Source organism: Aethina tumida, chromosome 1 (assembly GCF_024364675.1).
Source record: "Aethina tumida isolate Nest 87 chromosome 1, icAetTumi1.1, whole genome shotgun sequence".
NCBI lineage: Eukaryota > Metazoa > Arthropoda > Insecta > Coleoptera > Nitidulidae > Aethina > Aethina tumida.
Genome location: NC_065435.1, coordinates 48,100,970 through 48,121,974, shown reverse-complemented (window position 1 = coordinate 48,121,974; position 21,005 = coordinate 48,100,970). Strand labels below are relative to the sequence as shown.

Sequence of the window (21,005 nt, the reverse complement as noted above, 5' to 3'; positions counted from 1 at the left end):
AAACCACAAATGATAATACATTGAGTAGGTACAAGACAAAGTAGGACAAAAGCTTCTGGATTGCCTTTTAATGCCACAAATTTAGAAATCCCTATCGATAATAACGAATTGGAGGTTCTCTTTTGTTCCACAATTAATCAAACCCAGCGTCAAAAAAGGTTTTATTAAATCAGATGTAACGTAAGATTGATGTTTATTTTAAAAATTCAAAACCAAAAATTAACTCAAAATAATCCTTTGCGTGGCATAATTAAAGATAACATTTCAATAATCCAATGTGGAAAAATAAATGTAAATTGTAAATACCACCCGCGGTTTATTTTAAAATATCACGGTGGAATATTTGATCCAATAATAAACACGAAGTTAACATATCATAAAGTATAATTTTTCCTCGACCTTTGTGTTTCGCCTTCCCGCCTGGTTAGGCAAAAGCTACAAAGCACTTGCGGGCTAAATAAAAAGTTTCATTCGTAACCACATTCCAGTTCATGAATAAAAAATTACACATTTCGCAATTTCGGGTTAATATACCACCCCATTGTCGATATTATGTTTGCAATTTCTATCCGTTTAAATATTTCACGTATTCCGTTTGAAACGTTTTACATCGATCTCCTTCCACAATAAGTCTTTGTGTACAAATCTGCTTACGCCATTTTTGTAAAGTAATTTTTTATTGAGATCGCGTATAAGAAATTCCCATTGAATATGATCATGTCGTTGTTTACAAAATGTTAGGCCGAAATATACCACCGTTTTAATTGTTCTATTCATTTACTTTGTCGAATTCGTTCAGGAAATAAATTTAGCCTCGCAAAAAATCATTTACTGCCAATTAAGAAAAAGAGAATTAGGGAGTTGCGGGGCAAAAAGTGCGAGACCCCAATGTCCCCTTGCGGCTGATTGTAATTTAGTTCTCCCCTAATGGCATTGGTTACATACCAAAGAAAGTGCCAAAGTTTAAAGGTACGTTGCACCGCTGACTAATTTCCTGAAATATGTTGCCATTGTTCGAAAATAAATTTACTTGCAATGCACCGCCAATTCTTCAAGGTTTTTGTACTTTAAGACTTTCACTCAAACAAGCTCAAGTAATCTCAGACCAAATTTACTATTAATCAATGTCTCGTTTTATAATTTCGTCGTTAAATTTGGCGTTTAATTAAAACATGATAACGATTTTAATGTAAAGTTAATTAAAATATCAAGTACACCAACTATAATAAAAATTAATGAAAGTTTCATAATTGTAAAAACTAATATAAAGTTTTATTATTAAGCTTTTATTAATACGTAAAATACGTATTATATACAACTCCTAAATATTTTATTTACACAATAAACTGTAATAAAAATATAAATTTCATTATGTTTACACGTTTTACATTTTTTAATTAATATAGAATAAAAACGTAATATAAAATAAAATAATAATTTTCAACAACAGTGATTTTTCGAAATATTCAATATTAACACTCGTGTTCAATCAAATAGTAAAATTCAGATAAACAAGAAAATATATTTTGACCTTAATTCAATAATGATCAAGTTTATTTATGCAGTATTTTGCATTACAAATTGATGGCGAATAAATATTTTCAATTTTGTGTATATTTTATTAAATTTTGAGCTTTAAAATTTAAAAATTTGAAATATTGAATCATTTTTCAGTTTGAATAATTTTCTACGGCAAAACTAAAACCTAAAACTTAATATTATGATAAATATCTCGAGACTAGGAACAGCGTAGGCGGAAATCCAGTCACGTTAATTAATTGGCTGTCCCAAATCCCCTAAAAATAGTCGGAGAATCCACCCCCACGTTTGCATCGTCGAAAAGTTCCAAGAGCCACTAGAACAAACGCAGTGTGGCAAATTTTCATTTTATCTTGGCAAGTTTGTATTGAAACACAATAAATCCGGCGACGTCGCGCAACTTTAATTTAAGTACTTGTCAGATCTTAAAGTGCAGACGAAAGTTTTTCTTGTTATCAAACTGTTTGAGCGGCAAAAATCAGGTGGAGTAACCGAAAGTTTGTAAGATTACTCGCCAAACATCTTCAAAGGCTCCGTGTCGAGTATACAGCGAGTGGTAAATCAAACAGGCTACTCTTTCGCTCCGCGCAAAGGTTTTAAATCTTTTAAGCAATTAGCTCTATTTGTACAGACTTAATTGCAAAAACCGCGTCAGCGCTCGCTTTTTCCGGTTTATGATTTGTTGTTAAAATTCCGTGACGCACGTTTCCGCTAATATTTATTATCAATTTCGGTTCTTCAAACAGTTTATTCATAATCTAAATACCTTCGAGCTTAAAGTGCAAAGTAAAGTTGGAGCAGATCTAATCACCTGCAGTGGTCAGAAGTTTCCGAGATTAGTTTTTTAACAACTTCAAAAGCTTCCCGCTACTTTTTCTTTTTTAAAGGAATCTGTTCTATTAAAATGGATTATTGAATGGCGAAAATGACCAGTTTCTCGCTTCCAACCGTATTTCAGTCCTCCTGTATTATGTCTATCTTCTCGAACCGTCTTAAAGAGTGCTTAAAAATGTCTCGCCCCAAAGTTTTTACGTACGAGCCTTTTTAATAACAGGCATACTTCAAGCCATAGTGTGTATTATTAAAATACAAAACTGAAAAAAATTAAAATAAATAGACTTCTCGTTAGGTCCTGAAGTGCAGAACTTTTTCTAGTCAAACTCTTTGAGCACGCAAAGTCAGGTGGAGAGCCGAAAGTTTCGCAAGATTACTCTCTACCCGTTACGCTAAATGGGGGCGTTGAACATCTTCAAAGGTTTCGTTTCGAATACACAACAAGTGGTAAATCAAACAAAATACTACTTCAGTTGTGCAAATGTTTTAAATCTCTTAAGTAATTAGCTTTATTTGTGAGCGCTTAATTGCAAAAACGACGCTGACAAACGTTCGCTTGTTCCTTCCGGTTTATGATTTTATTGCTGGTGCTAAAAGTGGATAGTCCTATCGCGATGAACAAATTAAATTCAGGTAATGTTGAACATTTTATAAATTTATTATTTCTATTTGATCATGATTAATTGCGTGAGCAATTAAATGAGCATATTTTCCTTAATTAGTATAGATCTGTATAAAATATCATTAGGGCTTATTCATTAATGTTAAAAGCTGTTTATGTAGTGTTCCGATTTTCAATTAGTAGGATACATTTGTTGTTGTAAATTCTGTGGGAATTAGTATAATTTTATGGAAAACAGACTAACAAAGTAACAATTTGTACAATATGAAAATTATGCGCATCGGTAATCAAAGATAAATTAAACTCCGAGATTCAGTTTTGGACTGGTAACGGCAATATATTGGTTATATATGCTATTAATAAATGCCGATGACATACTCATTAAAAACGATTGAGGGCCGGTCGTTAAATTAAATACGATTTTCTAAAACACAAAGCCCCGATGTAAATAGCATGTTCACTCGTAAATAATTCCTAATGAAATGGCCGCAGAATTATTATTATTATTATTGACCTACAAACAAGATATTTGTTCCATGTACAATATATAATCAAAAGATTTGTTTTTATCAGTTTAGTTATGCGATGACTATTGACTGCATTGCTCCTCGTTATACACCATATGACTATAAAATAGTTAATTCCTCTACGTGCTGGATCAAGAATTCGAATTGATATAATAATATGAATGTGCATTATAATATTTTAGAGAGCAATAATAAGTCATTGATTGTATGCGTGTACATTTCATTAATGAATGCCGATGACATGTTAATTAAAAACGAATGCGGGTCGTTAAAGTGCGATTTTCTAAAACATAAAGCGCAATGTAAATAGTGTGTCCGGTCATAAATTATTTCTAATGGAGTCATAACCTACGCGGAACCGTAGAGTCACAAAAGAGATTTAAAACGACCATATACGATTTACACATAAACCTTAATTAAAAACATAAAACGAAAGCATTAGACGTACGAACAGATGTAACATAGAACGTATAACAATTATAAAATTTATATTGTTAATTAGAGAGAAAATTTCGCTTATCATCTTGATAACTGCAATTTACATGGCAGATAAAGCAAAACAAAGTATCAAATTCGTCCTCCTGCGCTTTGGTTTTGTAGTTTTGGGTTTAAGTAATTACGGCAATAACAAAGGCAATTATTTTCCACTGGATATCAAATTTCTTGACATTGTTTCATTACGGATTCGTTCAGAGACTGGAAATTTCAGCAGATGTTTTCATGTAAGCTAATTAAAGTAGATTTAATTTTAAAATATTAATAATTACGTTACTTTGAATGCAAAGGAATTTCAATAATACCTTTGAAGGAACACCTGGGCCTGTTGCGAACAGTTTCCGTTATCATAATTGCATAATTATTATAATACAACTCACAATCCGGAAAGTGTGCAGTAGAAGTTTTAATTCTCGGTTATAAATCACTGTATTGTAAAATGTACAACATAATTTAATTAATTAATTTTAATGCCTTGGTAATCCCTACATCTGAAGGAGTATTTCAAATTGTTGAACAGTATAAGAAACCTCGTACCTGTCCAAATTTATTTTAGGTAGATGAGACAGTGCTAATTGAAAATTAAATTTTCTTTGCGTTAAAACAAAATCCTTCTTCCTAATTTAAAGATGCAAATATTTAGTTTCATAAATTGTCAAATATTGAATTTAATTATCAAAAATTCTATTTACAAATATCTTTAATACCTGATCTGAATTTGAATATTCTAAATATTTTTTAGATAATTGCTACACAACTAATTACATTTGCAAGAGAACTTTATTAAACATCTACAATACTTAAAATTAGAGAATATTTGATAAAAAATTAGATCTTAATATGTATAAGTAAATACTAATATATTGAGTAAATAATTTAATTTGTTATTTAATTTAACAAGGTCCATCTCAGCACATACTCAATTATTTTTCGAATATACAACTACACCCAATTCTCTTTTTACACGAATAATTATAATTTATTTTACATTATTTATTTTATAATATATTTACCGAATTAAAATTTGTATGAAGTATGAAAAAAATTCTTAAGTGAACTTTAACAAGAATTTTTTAAAATTGTATAAACGAATTTTTTGGGAATGTATGTATCGTGTAAAAATAAAATTATGTATAGTCTATATCCCTTCAAACTTATTGAATTGCTGTGGTGAATTCATTTTTTGCAAAAAATTTTGAGATTGAGATGGGCAAGACAAAACATAGATCAGTCTAAGGGGGCGTACACCATAAGAATTGAAACAATTGAATCGCCACCATCTTTCACTGAGTGTATAACAAACTTTTTGTGTAGCTTTATTCCTGTAGACTATTTAACATGAGTAATACTTTTTATATTAAATTAAATATTTAATTTAGACTTGACTGGGAGTTACACGAACCTCTATAGAGTAAACCAGAAAATTAATAATTTTTATCGCGAGAAAATCGAGCGACTCCTCATAACAATTAAAAAAGAGAAGTAAATCCAACGTAAATGGCATATTTTTTTGGCATAGACGAGACTAGATTGGAAATTATTTCCTCATCTGTATTGATCCAAACATTTTTGATTTGTTCAAACAAACCACTAAACCATTTCTTTAACAAGCTTGACGATGTGTTTGGAGTCATTGTCATGCTGAAATATAATTAAAAATAAAGTAACGGGCACAAGTGAATGTTTTATAATTTAGCTTTTAAATATTTTATTTAATATTTAACATAGTCACTCTAATTTTGTCTGATACTGTATATGTGGAGCATATTTGGGTGAGCTGAACTCAGAGGACGAAAGGCAGGCAAAGGTGCCAAACCTTCTGTCGACTAAATTCGGGAGAACAAAACGAATCAGAAAGATTCGGAGAAACTTTCTAGGGAGGGATTGTGGTTGGATCCGTTAGCTTCCCACCGCCATTGGCTTGTGCAGTGGTACTGAGCCTCAGTATTTTACAAACTGAAAAAAACACTTAATTTTCTTCGTCATAAATTTAAAATTGTTATATTTTAGAAGTATTATTATTTAAATATTGTTTTTATTTTTTAGTCATTTACTTCGTTTATTGTACCAAAAGTTTTTGAATATAAAAATATTCAACTTACATTTTCTTCAAATAAATATTCTCCGGAGTAACCGTGTATTTAGATTAATTGGGCGAATAGTCCGGATGCTGGGTAGTGCTGGCTACCCGCAACGTTCCTACTTAAAATTCGTACGTAATTTAATTGTTTTCAGTAATTCAGTATGTATAAAAATAAAGACTGTAATAAATGTGAGAACACAGCACACAGAACTTAAAGTATTATGCAAAATAAATGAAAACTTATTTAACTATTTTATAACTGACAAAAGCTACAGTTATCTTTTCTCTGCATCCATGGGCGGGCTTACGCTGACAACAAAATAAATTATATTATATCATCCTCGTTTTACAATAAAATGCAGAGGTGTCCATTGTCGGCCGAGATTAATTAAATACAAAGGAGCGCCCCGAACAGGGTGAGGGTATGTTCATTTTCAAGTTTTGCGAATTTATTCCATTCGAAAAGTAACAGAAATTAAACAGGTGAATCGAAGAAGGCACGTTTCTAAATTATGTCCTGGCGACGTTCAATTATTTATGACAAAACACATCCGGAACACCTGACGAACGGGTCCGCCATTATTCAACGAAAAGTAAATACGACTTACCTAAATTAAAGCTATTATACATATACCCGCTGAGTACGGCACCCGTAACATAATTAATTTATTTCGGTCTTTTTATTAATGTCGGAGGTTATTATTTTGCATTGATGCGCAACATGGGGTAAAACGTTCGCTTTTACAATTTGTTAACTCTCTACCAAGTAAATTACGATTCGCAATTATAACGTGATTTAATAAAAACATTTGAAACATTTCCCATTTGATAAATCATATTATACTACTGCGAATTGGTTGGGATGTAACCTGTATTAAGTATATTTATTTAATACTGCGCTTAATTACGTCTATCTTGTGTGAATGGAGAATAATACTTCGTTTATGTTATTTATGTATATTAAATTGAAATTTATATGTTAATGCTGACACATAGAGTGTTTTATTAATTACCGTTCGGCTTAAGGCGCCGCTTGCTTTTAAGTTGTGTTAAATATGTTGTACGTAATTAACAGGAGAATTATACGGCTTTCGCATATTGCCCGTTAATATAACATATATTTATATTTCATTTAAACAGACATTTCTAATTTAACATTTTTTCAAAAGAAACCAAAAATATTTTAAAAAATACATAATTTTATTTTCATTATATTGCTTTAAATGCTTTGGTTTGAAATAAAGTAGTATACATGGTTTCAAAAAAACGTATTATGTAATGAGAATTATCTACTCAAATTTATTTATTTAATATATTTATTTTTAATATTTTTAATATACGGGTGAATTTTATTTTTTCAAATGTAACTCCATGAATATGTTGAATTTTTGATTATACATACAATTCGGAGCTTTTTGAACCGTTTTCCTATCTTGATTTATTGTTCAGATATTTAATTTTTTACTTTCAACAATTGCAATGTTAAAAACTATTTAACAAAAATATTTTACTATTACTATGGTTTCAAAATACTAACACTGGTGTTTGATATTTTCGTTTATTTATTTATTTTTTACTCATTTTAAATATCGATAACAATTTCATATTTCAAATGGAAATGATACCATTCGAATTTTATTTTTTGTTGTGGCATATCCTATATCTAAAATGAATATTTGTCCGAAGTGGTAGAACATTGAAAATATAAAAAAAAAAAAAATTAAATAATATAGTAGAAACATTTAGAATTTAGAAATATTGTTGAAAATAAACTCCGCCGCAAAATTATGGAATTTTTCACCAAAATATTTGTTTTTGTCCGTTAAACAGAAAAAAATTAAACATCGACATAATTTTAAAACAATTAGTTTTGCACTGTAACAATATTTTACAGTTTTCGATTACGTTTAAAAACCTTTAAAATGAACAAGAGAGCAAATAATAGCAGTATTTCAAAAGAAAATTGTGCGTTAACCTTTACTCTTTACAAGTAAGAAAAAAGTCAAAATGAGATATAAAATTGACTAAATGTGACACAATCTGCGATTTCAAAAGTGATTAAGCGATTTTACGAAACGTGTACCAATGAAAGAAGACCTGGACAGGGGCGAAAATCTTTACCACATCAAGACCCATATTTGAGAATACAAGCCCATAGACAAAAGTTTGTAAACTGCAGCAACAGTTTTCATTGACGACTTATAATGTAAGAATAAGACAGGACGCAATAAGGAGAACACATCGTGTGGATCGTCTGAACTCCGCTCGAGGTTATCTTCATTGGGGAGAAACTGATTGGAGTCATGAATTGTTTAGTGATGAGTCTAGGTTTTCTTTAAATAACGATGATCGTCATAGAAAATATAGACGACCAGGAGAAGGAGAACGTTACGCTCAATATAATATAACTGAAACTCTTACTTTTTTTGGTGGAGAATCGGTAATGATTTGTCAGAGGCAGGCGCATAGGGGAAATCCTAGAACCTCATGTTGTATATTTTGCTCCATTTAGTGTTTTTTATGCAACTTGACGCTGATGAACTGGCCAGCTAGGAGTCCGGACATAAATCCGATTGTGGGACATCTGTGGGACCATACGGGAAGACAAATAAGAGTACTGCAACCGCCACCAAAAATCAACTAAAGGAAAAGATCATAGAAATTTGGGAGGACATTGATCAGGATGTAATAAGAACATAAATTTTAAGTATGTGGAGACGTTGTCAAAAGGTCATGAATGCACGTGGTGGACAAACTTCATACTAGTATAAATAAACTTAACTTGAAACATGATAAAATTTTGTTATATATATTTTTTTCTATATTTTCCTTAAAATTGTATCCTTAATTTATTTTTAAAAAATAATATAAGAAACTAACATTCTTATTTCATTTTTGTCACAAAATTATGGAATACAATTTTGCGACGCAGTGTATTTTCTTTTCTTTTTATAAAATGTTCTTGGTTATAGAAAAAGTATATGCAGAGGGATAGTTAGTAGTTTGTTTGTAAAAATAATTGCAGCTAAATTTCAATTACACACATCACATTTAATATACATGTCAATTACCACCGAAATGTTAATTCGAGAGGAGTAGTGCAAAATTATCTAACGGTGTATATTTTGAATTTAAAATCAGTTCGTTATAGCCAATAACATACTCGCCCGAGTCATGTTTAAAATGTAAATTAAATTGAATTGCAACCAACAATTGAAAATAAACAAAAACAATTAATAGTTAATTTACATTGACATGGCACTATTGTCAAATTAAATTGCCAATATCAAAATGATTAGCAGTGCACTTTAACTCCAATGTCCGAATTTTCGAGTGATAACAGCTTAGACTCAAGGAGCCACGATGTGCCGCCGCAGCGCCCCATCCTGGAAATATCGGCAAGTGCACACATGGCTTTGGTATCAGCCGCCGTTTGTCGCATCTGCCACACGAGTTCCGAGCTTGAAAACCTTATATCTCCGTGCAACTGTAAAGGATCATTAGCGTTCGTCCATTTATCCTGTTTAGAGCGCTGGTTAAATCAGTCCAGCAGAAGTTATTGCGAGTTATGCATGTTCCAGTACAATGCGATCGAAACAAAACGCTACAGATTATGGGAAGGATTGATTTTATGGATTAGACATCCCAGAAACAGAGCCCACGTACGTTCCGATGTGGCTATAGCAGCACTTTTAACTTTGGTCACATTCGGACTGGTTGGCGTTTGTCTGATGGGCATGGAATATTTCGTTACCGAAAGTAACAGGTTTGGTATTCACAGAAACTGGACAAGAAACACCATTTGTCTCTTCCTAGCTATTGTTATATTGGGATACTTCACCACCATTTATCTGCTGGTGAAAGATCAAGTGTTACCATGGTACAATTGGTGGAAGAACACTGTTAACGTGAAATTGTTATTGACTCCAAAAACTACCACACGCCACCCTTCTAAACAAATGCCCCATACTTCACATCATATGTAATTGTCACACCACATTGTACCATGCCATTTATGAATTTTGAATAAAACACTGTCACCTATTTATCGAGTTTTTATTGAGTGATTGAAAATCACTTTGTCTTTCTAGTCTTTTATTTAAATATTCAATTTATAATGGGTTAAGTTAGAGTATGTAGACAATTTGAGTGAATTGAAACGCGTTCAAAGGCTTATTGCTCAGAATCGTGTGCCCGAATTGGACGAGACAAATGCGATAATAACCAACATAAATTTAGCATAAAGAGGCATCTTAATGTGCAATGTAAGATAATGTCCTTGCGGTTATTGGCGGGTGCTGTACGTAAAAGGCAATATGGCAAATTTCGGGGACGTTAGACCCAAAACGACAGACAATATCGTGCAGAACGTTTGGCGGCTCCGCATCAAAAAGCAATATAGGCACCAGTTTAAACATCTCTTTATATCGGAAGGGGGTGACTAGACCCGTCAGCGACGGAGTCATCTTCTCCGAAAAACGTACATCATTATGCAGCTGGAAGGAGGAAATTGACGAACAAAACGCCAGTTCCGGACCAACGAAGGCAGCTGATTGCACTGGCGGCATTTCAAAGAGGATATCGTTTTTTCTGCCACTCCAGAACCGTAATCAAAAATATAAGCTTATTCGTGTTTAATGTAATTTTCCTTACAATCAGTCTACAAATTATAGTTCATTTTTAAGGGTAAATATGTTACCAATATGTAGATATACTTAAATTTATAATTTGATTATTATTGAGGTTACATTATATATTACACAGGTTTTAAATTTTCTGAATTGTTTTTGTTAATGTCAACTATTAGACAAAGACTTTAGAAGTGCAGTAATGCTTTGTTGTAGTCTTGAGAGATTCAAGCATTAGGTTGATGTTCAAATGGAACACAGTGGAGTGAACAGAGCAGTATTTATTTATGTCAAGTTTCAATTAATCCTTAATCCAGTTCTGACCGGTCACGGTAGCAGCCGAACTTGTGTATAAAAAGTTCTTACAAAGGAACTCCACTACCTCAACGACTTTTTCTAATCTCCCGATCAGATCAATGAGAATTTAATCCATTTACAATTATCCCCGTAATTGCAGCATTTTTGTACGAGCAGAGGCGTTCAATTAAATTAAAAGGATGGTTTTTAATGGTTCTGCATTCGAGAACCGTCTGCGAATGATGCATTCACCGAATGAAACTTTCATAAGACATTTTACAAGACACCTTCGCCTCGAAATCAATAAACCCCAGCAAGTTTCTGATGCGATTTGAAAACGTGACACACAACTCACGAATTAGAATCGGCCTTATCCGACCTATAAAAATATATTGCGCCGGATTCAAAATGTAATTTACGACCGTAATAAGAATTCTATGTCAAATATATCACTCCAGTGTCTGCTAAGTAAGTGTGATTATTTGTAGTTTGTCTCACGGTTTTATGGGTTATTTGACGTACGACATGAAAGATAATGTAATTGTTCCATAAACACACTCTAACGAACCGATTTTTATTCAATTTGTCACTTTTATACCCCGGCTAGTGAGTTTTCGGATATTTATAGAAGATAGATGCTTTTTCGGTGTTACATGCAGAAGACTAAACGCATTTCTCTTAAATCTAATAATATTGTTAACACTTTTATCTTTTTGCAGCACTTTGTTTTTGTCAAGTACACTTCAGCGACATTATTCCTTTGATAAATCTTTCAATAAACCATACATAATATTTTATCGATCAATCTTGGTTTTTTACGTCTCACTCTAAACTTGATCCATCAATTTTCCGCGTTTTATCGATCCGAGGGTTCGGCGGGATTATCATTTATGCTAAGCTCTTCAAATCATAATTGTTCAAGATTAAACCAACAGAAGATAACATTTAAAATCGTGCGTCATTCGCAGTCCGATACGGCCAAGTTTATAATAGACGAGGAACATGGAGATCGGCGGGAGCAAAATTTTCTCGAGGATGACTCGAATTATAGGGCCTTTGTATATTCAATTGTAGTACAAACGACGACGGATGAACAAGATAGTAAAATGCTTTGCGCATCAGTCACATTACTTACAATAAATAGCAAACAGTTACGGTGTTTGTGGAGCATTAAGGATATTTATGGCGTTGGCGATAAGCAGTCATTTGAAACTCTCGGAGATACAATTGGAGAACTAAATAAAAATAATATAACAAACTTGTCGACGCTTTACAGGTTCCGTTGTAAAACTTTAGGACCCACCGAGCAATTTTATTCCTAATGTAAAATACATCTTTCATTTCATTCAGACCAATTATTTACATACAAATATAAAATGTAATAAATTATCCAGTTGGGTTTTATCGTAATTTAAACTGAATTTGGCCTCTTTCTTTTATTGTGTTTTTCTGAATATTAGTAAAATTCATAAAATTTTTGCTAAAACGCAATTTGCAAAATTCCAATATGAAATGCAATATAAGCAACACAAATTAGCGTGGATAAGTCCAACATAATCTCCATTATGTAAATTTTTATTTTTCCTCTAACTTTAATATGCAAATAATCCAACGTATCGTTAGAAATCCACAAGAAGTTCGACATTTAAAAACAAAATTTTGAATTTTATATTATACGTAAATAACAAATTTTCCAATAATTATATCTCGACTGAATAATTTCTCGTAATTTGCATTCAACATCATGACCCAGTCATGAAATTTACAATAGGTAGATTACAGATCCCATGTGTTCAACCAACTTTACTTTTGTGATGAGTTTGTAATGTTTTTTTTGTTTTCAATTCCCAATGCATACGCGGTTTTAACCATAAACCTGCTTTTAACTTTTTAATGCACATTAGAGTTCCTCATTCCTACCCATCTTACAATTAATAGATTTTGCATTCAACTTTCCTAGCACTGATTCAAAATGCTTTTTGCCCTCGATGAAGGTTCAATTATATTATGAACATATTGCATTAGTCGTCGTCTCTTGTAATCGAAATCGATAAAGTCAAGATTATTTTAGCCGACTATGAGGGAGAGAATATGTGCGAAATGGGGCACAGCAGGGAGTAAATTAATATTGATATTTGATATTATACGTATGAAAACAACTGTAATGTTTTTGAAGTCGTTAATTCGACAGCGAAAGGTACAAAGTCAAATACCCGAGATGTTTGGAAGGAGAGCCTGAAATTTAACGCGCATTAACCAATTTATGGAACATTTTATAATTCCCCATGTGAAAGTGATGCCAATTTTAAAACGAATTAAAGCTGTCAATAACACGAAGGAATTTTTTAAAAACTTAATGGTCGAATTAGGTTTATTTAACAATGAGTTCAAAGCTGTCATTTACTTAAGTTCTTCATACACCCATCAAAAATTAATTCCGTATGTAATAACAAATTACATATTCTCTAGTAAATCATCATTATCATATGAATGAAAAGAAATATGCTTGATTATGAAAGGTTGTTGGAGTAATGAGAAATATCTCGAAATTTTGGGCAGGACGAAATCATGAAAATTCATAACGACAAGACATTCTGCTCCCCACAATGGTTCCTGAAAGAAGGTTGATTCCCTCCCCGTGTTGTGATGTATCGTAACTTAAGAATGTGGGATAATTTGAAGGGAAATTGTACAGGATCTCCCGTCAAACATGCCATATTTTAACCCTCCACCCGCACTAAAGATGAAGGGCTCTTTAATTGCATTTTACTATTTATGGGTCAATTTATTTTCCGACGCGTGTGGCTAAACTTTCTCCACTCATTTATAATACATGGACAGCGATTATTACGTATGCCATTGTTTATCCCGCCATTAGTTTTAACTTGGCTTTATTTAGGCATAATGTCGCTTTGTCTCCACTACGGATTGCTTATAAATTATCCAGCAACACATTTAATACTTTTTAAGTATTACACGACGTTATTAACACCAACGGCGGGAATTAGTGGTTTTATGGAGCGGTCCTAACCGAGGATTACTATTTAAAAGACGCAGATGGTCATGGTGGTGAGTATTCTCTCCTGGTAAAACGCAGGGGTAATTCACCATATTTGGCTACATTATGAGTTTTTATTAACTCCCCTAATACATATTAATTGTTGTTTTTAGCAAACAAAACTAAAACGCCGTTCTTAGATCTGATTATCCTTCAGTCTTGCAACTAGATATTTAGTGGGCAATACACTATATGAGAAGCCAAAATGAGAACATTTAAAGTACGATAACATTTACATTTTAAAGAGGGCATTCGCCGGTTAAATAACGCAAACTTTCAAAAACGTGGATGTGCGTACAAATAAGGCTGTTTGTTTCGTGTGTGTGTTGTTCTAATATCGTTATTTTTACGGTTATGTTATCATTTAAACCATTTATGGCCAGAGAAAAGGAACACTAATTGCTTATGAGGATACCTACTGGGTGAATAATTTTTACTGAGCTTTTATTACGCCGACGTAAAACTCAAACGGAATTTAATGAATCAGGTTTCGGTGGACAGATTAAACTAAAGAAACAAAATTAATTTGTATGAATAAAAGAGGAATGAAAGCACCGCTTTGTTAATCTACACTTCGACAATTAACAGCACCTGTAAAATCGCCTTTGTCTACCAACGTTTCGAATTAAATTTGAATACGGATCCTGTCGAAAATCTAATCACTTCCGATTTGGAGTTGGCTTCGTCGCAATTCAGGAGATTTCCTAGCCATGGGCCAAATTACATTGGCGATTGATAAGGTACACGTACCCCCTCGAAAAGTTCAATAACAAAATTGTTTTAGGGCACTTGTTGCTATTTTGTTCAGGATTTAATCTCGGAAGCGATTGCTTCGCCTAGATTTGTGACATTCGTCCGATCTTAATCTATTTAATTCGAGGACCCTTCGACTTGTTACTCAGTGGAAATCTGATAATTATTTACTGACGGCTGTCGTTACGGGGTTAACTGATTTTCGGGCATTCGACTGTTTCATATATCGGAACGTGGTCAATTGATCTCGTGAATTAATGATTGTCTCCAAGCCTGACAAATATTTTCTAATAATAGAAATAATTATTTTGCTTCTACGTACGGTTGCAGTGTTAAGTTTCTTCATTAAGATAATGAAGAAACTTGCTGTTAGTTACTAAATTTCAAGAGATATCAAACTTGCACACACTGCTGAATTCAACTATGTTGGCGAACTTGATAATAATTATAATTGTTTGGTGTAATTCAATATTTTATATCGAATGTATCAGACAAATCTGTATTGTCGAAGTATCAGGCTGAAGGGACCGCAGACCCTATTTGATGGCTTCGGCGGTGAACTTGCGAGCTTTCGGCAGCTTTTAATTGAATCATGTTTACTCGTGCGTGCAGTGGTTCCAAGGCAAGAAGAACAGGAGCATTTGTCACGAGCGGTAGTCGCGTAGTGACGATTAAAACAAAGTTACGTTTCAACTTTAACCTTATAAATCAGTTAAATGTGTTCTGCGAGATTATGAGCTAGTGAATCGTTACACCGTTACTTGGCACATTAACATATTCAAGATCTGTTTTGGATACGGCGACATTTTTCGCCGACTGAATACTTAAACGAGATAAAAGCGTCCGCGACGCCCGCTCGCTACATGCACGAACCGGGAAGAACAAATTGTTCCCTTACAGCGTTGACGCAGACTCAAACTAAAAATTTAATTTATTATTCGATGAACCATCAAAACGTGATATTTCAACATTTAGTACAAGCACTGCCCCGGGAATTTAATGAAAGGTATTACTTACCCACCTCTCCTTCATTGTTTTCTTAATGACGTTACATTTATACATGTCCTTTCGTTTGAAAGAACTTAAAACCATTGTCAGCAATTACGTTTAATACGTTGAAGTATCGTCGTTTTAGGTTTATGGATTTTTTATAACATCCCTTAAAAGTACCAAACTCACAATAACTATAATTTAGTCGAGAACCACTGAGTCAAAATCATAAATAATGAAAGGTTAATCAGTAAAAGCGACTTTACATGAGTGTCGGTGCTTATGTTTCTTGCATTTTGCTCACATTCATCCGCATTTTATATGAATCGAATTGGCTGTAAGTTACTATAAATAGCACATCCTGTATTCAGCAGCTAGTTATTTCCTCGTGCTGCGCTTGAAAAGTGCACCCGGCATACTCCGTAAGGACCTGCAGCCAGGAGAATTCCAGTTTCCCCAGGAATAAGAGCCCGCCGTCCGACTTTACAGCCGATCTCAACGGTATCGGGGAATCTTTGCTCCTGGGAGTGATTATCGCATCAAGATTGTGCCCCCGACTTCGATGGGATTTCTCCCACCTTCGGCTGTTCAGATTCGCTGATCCACCTACAGAGGATTGCGGTTGATTTAGGCGGAGCCGTTAATGAAATGCCGTTTAAATATTCCCCGGCGAGGTGCGTCGCGCGAATCGTTAAATATTTAAGTGCGGAACGTATGCAAACGTCCGTAGAATGCTGGGTGAAATTCAGCTGGGAAATGTATGCAGGAAAAATGACGAATGAGATCATGGTACGATAATTTCTCTGCCTTACATTGAATTCCATTTTATGGACAAGCAGAACGAATTTATCGCGCCTGTTGATTAAAATTTTAATAACGAAGATTGATTTTCCGGAGCTGTCAATACATTATTTGCATGTTACCCGATAATGGTATACTTTTTTTCTATTTATTTAATAGTATGTATTAGCTGTCGGAAAAAGTGATTTACGTTGTTAACGTTTAACTTTCTTTAGAATTACTTATATTCAATGAAATAGACACCACAATAATCAATAATATAATCAACAATCAAATATCAACGAAATATCTGAACTGGAATCTGTTTTTTGAATTATTTTATGAAAATCGTAGTATGAAGCCTCTTTCTAATAGTTGATTCATTATAATTTTAGGCCTATTTTCATACCCTTTTTAACTCATTTATAAATATATTGAAGAAAAAAAATGAAAAGTATAGTTGAGAACAACTTAAAAAGTTCTCAAATAATACAATAAGTTCAATACAAAAATGTTAAATGTAGTCAGTAATATCCAGTGGCCCAATTTTAAGAAAATTTGGGATCTCAGGACGAAATTATTATGGAAGACCAAAATATTCAATATTTTGTCTAAATTTTTAATCATTTACTACTCCAAATTGTAGATCGAAAATCAATGGAAATGTCATAAAAATTTATATTACAGCATAACAATGACCATACTGCCAAGCTTGTTAAAGAATGATTTGTTCAACAAAAAATCAATGTCCTAAAGTGGGCATCTCGATCTCCCTATCTCAGTTCTATAGAAAACTTATGGCAGATTGTAGACATGAAAATTAGAGCAAATTTCATCACAAATAAAACAAATTTGTTTGAACAAATCAAAAATATTTGAAACAATATTCACGAAGAAATAATTTTCAATCTAATCTCGTTTATGCCAAAAAGATGCGATGATGTTATAACTAATAAGAGTACTGGACGAAATATTAAATATTAAGCCATTTACGTTGGATTTACTTTTTTTAATTTTTATGGAGTGTCGCTCTAATTTTGTCATGATAAAAATTGTTATTTTCCTGATTTATTTTTTTTTGTCATCATTAACGTGACATGTTTCGCAAATGAATAACAAAATTTTTATATATGTGTTTTATTATTTAATGTGACAAAAATCAGTCTTGAAAGTATATATTGTTTATTATTTAAACAAAGAAAGTCGCTCTAAGTTTGTCCGATACTGTATATAATCTAGTAAATTTAATTTATCCACTTCAAAATTCGCTCAGAGTAATATAAAAAGTTATTCAAATAAATCATTAACCAAAACCATTAATTAGTTCTTCCTGTACCTAATAATTTAATTAATTATCGTAATAAATTAATGCAACAAAGAATGTAAAATAGTCTTTTTATATGTATGTAGATATTTCGTTCAATACCATCTGTTAAATTTCGGATAGATTCATTAATGTTGCACCAGCAACAGACCAATACGTACTATAGCAGTTCTACACGATTCAAGCAATATCGGATCGTGTTATTTCATTAAAACTGTTTTCGATGCAGCGAATAATTAATCTGATGTAATGTTATTATAATGAGCTACATGCAATAAAATGGCGAATCTCATTTTGAAATTAATTAATTTTTGTTCATTTTATATACCCAAATTACTGTGTTGTCCAATTTAACAAACGTTTACACACATTTATTTTCCAATTGATATTTACAATATTTATATTATGTACTATGTAAAATTTCATTTGCATTTGAATAATACTTTTTATAATAACCAAATTATGAATTTAATCTATTATGTAAACAATTCCAACTAAATTTGTTTTAACTGTGGCACAATCGACTTTTATATAAATTGAATGAAGCCGGCTTTTATGCCAGTAACAAAATAGTCTCTATTTTATAAATAATAAAATATTCAAAACAAAATGATGATTAATAATTTTAATACGTGCATAGCATATTATAAATTGTGTGTGCCAGTGTTTTTGATATTTAAATAATGCCATATAAAATGCAGGAGGTGCAAGTATAGTTTACACAGTATATTGAGTTTTCAGACTGTTAGCCCAAGACTCCTTTGTGGCTTGGCCTTCGTGGATACTCGAGCGGCATAATCCAAAACTTATCATCCGATGTGCATTTTCAGTTGCACAAAAGGCCTAGAACATCATGTCCGACGCATTTACTGCTCTCTAATGAAAAAAAAAACCAAAGCGATCTGGAGCAAGAGCGTTCACAGAAAGGACAAGGGTTGTAAACGATGTTTCCTCAATTAGTTCCAAGTCTCGTAGGGCTCAGGCTCTGTAACGCCAGTAATGTACCTCTCCCGTCTCTATTTTGCAAGTTGACAATGACGTAACCAGCTTTAATAATGTTTCATCTATTGTTCTCGCAAATATATAGCTCGACTGGGCTTGGTTCTTGGCCGTTCGCTCGTCGAGTCCGTTTCTGGGCCTCTAATTCGGGATTTGCGAATTAATAGCATCATCTGGTAATTTCATTAAAACGGTAAATAAATATGGAGACTATTCATACTGGAATTAATTAATTAATTCTTGCAACGTATTAAATCAAAATTATTACAATGTCCCCGTATCTGCTATAACTTGTTTTATTTGTAACATGATAGGTATTGTAGGAGTGACTTAGTTAATGTTACCAGTTTAGCTAACTTTTTAAACACAATTATTCAGATTAGATCATAAGTCAACTCTTTATAATCAGTTTAAATTAAATTTATTTTGTTCATAAATGAATTTAACGAAATTTTGGGACTGTGGGACCAAAGTTAGCTTATTAGACCCATAAACCCTAAGACTGCAGCGTCCTCTAAAGACAGGAAGTATTTCATTAACTGTAGCAGTGACCCTCATTAAAATTTTACTTGCAGAGTTTTCGGGCATAAGTAATGACGGGTTAACATCCCTAGGTTTATGTGAATAATAAAGTATTTAATTATTACCTATAGTTACCAAGGCAATTGTTCGCTCTCATAATTTACAAGATAATTGAGGCTTGGGAAAAAGGTTTCACAGACTATCCGAAACTAGCCTTAAATAACCATACGAAGCAATAAAATGTATATTTTCATTTTGTCAAGGTCCAATAAAACGGACATAAAATAAAAAGTCGAATCTCATTTCGGATAAGAATGTGAAACAGTTTTTCTTGTTTTCTCATCGATTAGTTTTTTTTAATACGCAGGTATGAAATCGAGTAGAATGGAAAAACATATCTTATTTTTATTTCCCACGATAAAAGTTTTTCCTAAACACCATAAAAAAGAAAAATAAAAATCTTGGCCTGTTCAACATTCGAATGTTGTCGCTTTTTTACTCGTTTATTTTACTGTGCACTTTAAATATAAATGACGACAAACTTTTATTGTGGTTGCTGTGCTTTGATACTTTATTTTATCAAAATTTACTGTACGTGTGCTGCCTTCAAACCCAATTTATTGTAATAAATCTAATATAAAAGCAATATTGTTTTTTCAAAATTATGTAAATGTTACAAAAAGTAACTAATATGAAGGTTTTATTTCGTTTTTACTGCTTTGTATTTCTACGTCACATTTTAACATATTGTACTTCACATACCCAGCTAAAAAACATTTTAAAATTTGATTTTATTTGCTACTGTCTATTATAGTATAATAATAATGTTATAACAAAATTTTTAAAAAAATGTTTTTATCTGGACTTCTATACTTGACTATTGTAATAGGGTACACTTTTAAATTCATTAATATCATATATCAGATGTCACAATACTTTTATGACAATAATATTTAATATGCACCCAAATAGGGGCGCTTATCAATTTATTTCCAGTATGAAGCGAACGTTTATTTTGTTAATTAAATTATGCGCTTTGAAATATTGTTGTTAATAAATTTTTAATACAATTCATTTTATAACGGTGAAAATTCAATGGCAGTTATTTGTCAATTAACAGTTGGTTTATACGTTTTTAAATACCACACAATCAAAGTTTCGTAATATAATTTATTAATTATTTTGTCACAACAAAAAATATATTTCATTTTATTCGCAACATGGGAAATCCTCGGTCGAATCCTCACCAACGAAGATCTACATTTCATCCATGTAATTCGAAACTTTTGACGGCCCGGTAACAATCTCTCAGCCATATGTTGTGCCATCAAAAGTTCGGCCGAAACTTTTTACTTCACCGTATTAGTTTCAACTTTGGCGAAAAATAATCTTAAGTGAATATACCGTTGCGAGTTTATGGACTAGGTGCTCGTAAATTTTATGACCATTCTCTGGATACGTGTAAGGAAGTGATTATTAAAGAGGGTTTTAAAAGGTAGTTTAATTTTCAATTTACCTAACCTCTTTGTATTTAAAATGGTAATTACTTAAATG

At 32.3% G+C, this 21,005-nt stretch overlaps 2 protein-coding genes across 4 annotated transcripts in view; both read left to right on the top strand.

The window, feature by feature from the left end:
- LOC109595704 (zwei Ig domain protein zig-8) overlaps window positions 1-21,005 on the top strand; it is a 270,657-nt gene that overhangs the window by 236,606 nt on the left and 13,046 nt on the right. The window lies entirely within an intron of this gene.
- On the top strand, window positions 9,373-10,149 carry LOC126266426 (E3 ubiquitin-protein ligase MARCHF3-like). Its single transcript, XM_049970324.1, has one exon. It carries the CDS (start codon window positions 9,418-9,420, stop codon window positions 10,084-10,086), a length of 669 nt encoding a protein of 222 aa, XP_049826281.1. The 5' UTR covers window positions 9,373-9,417; the 3' UTR covers window positions 10,087-10,149.

What these genes read in the sequence shown, in the direction of transcription:
- LOC126266426 (XM_049970324.1), top strand. Translation starts at nt 9,418, where the DNA reads ATGTCCGAATTTTCGAGTGATAACAGCTTAGACTCAAGGAGCCACGAT.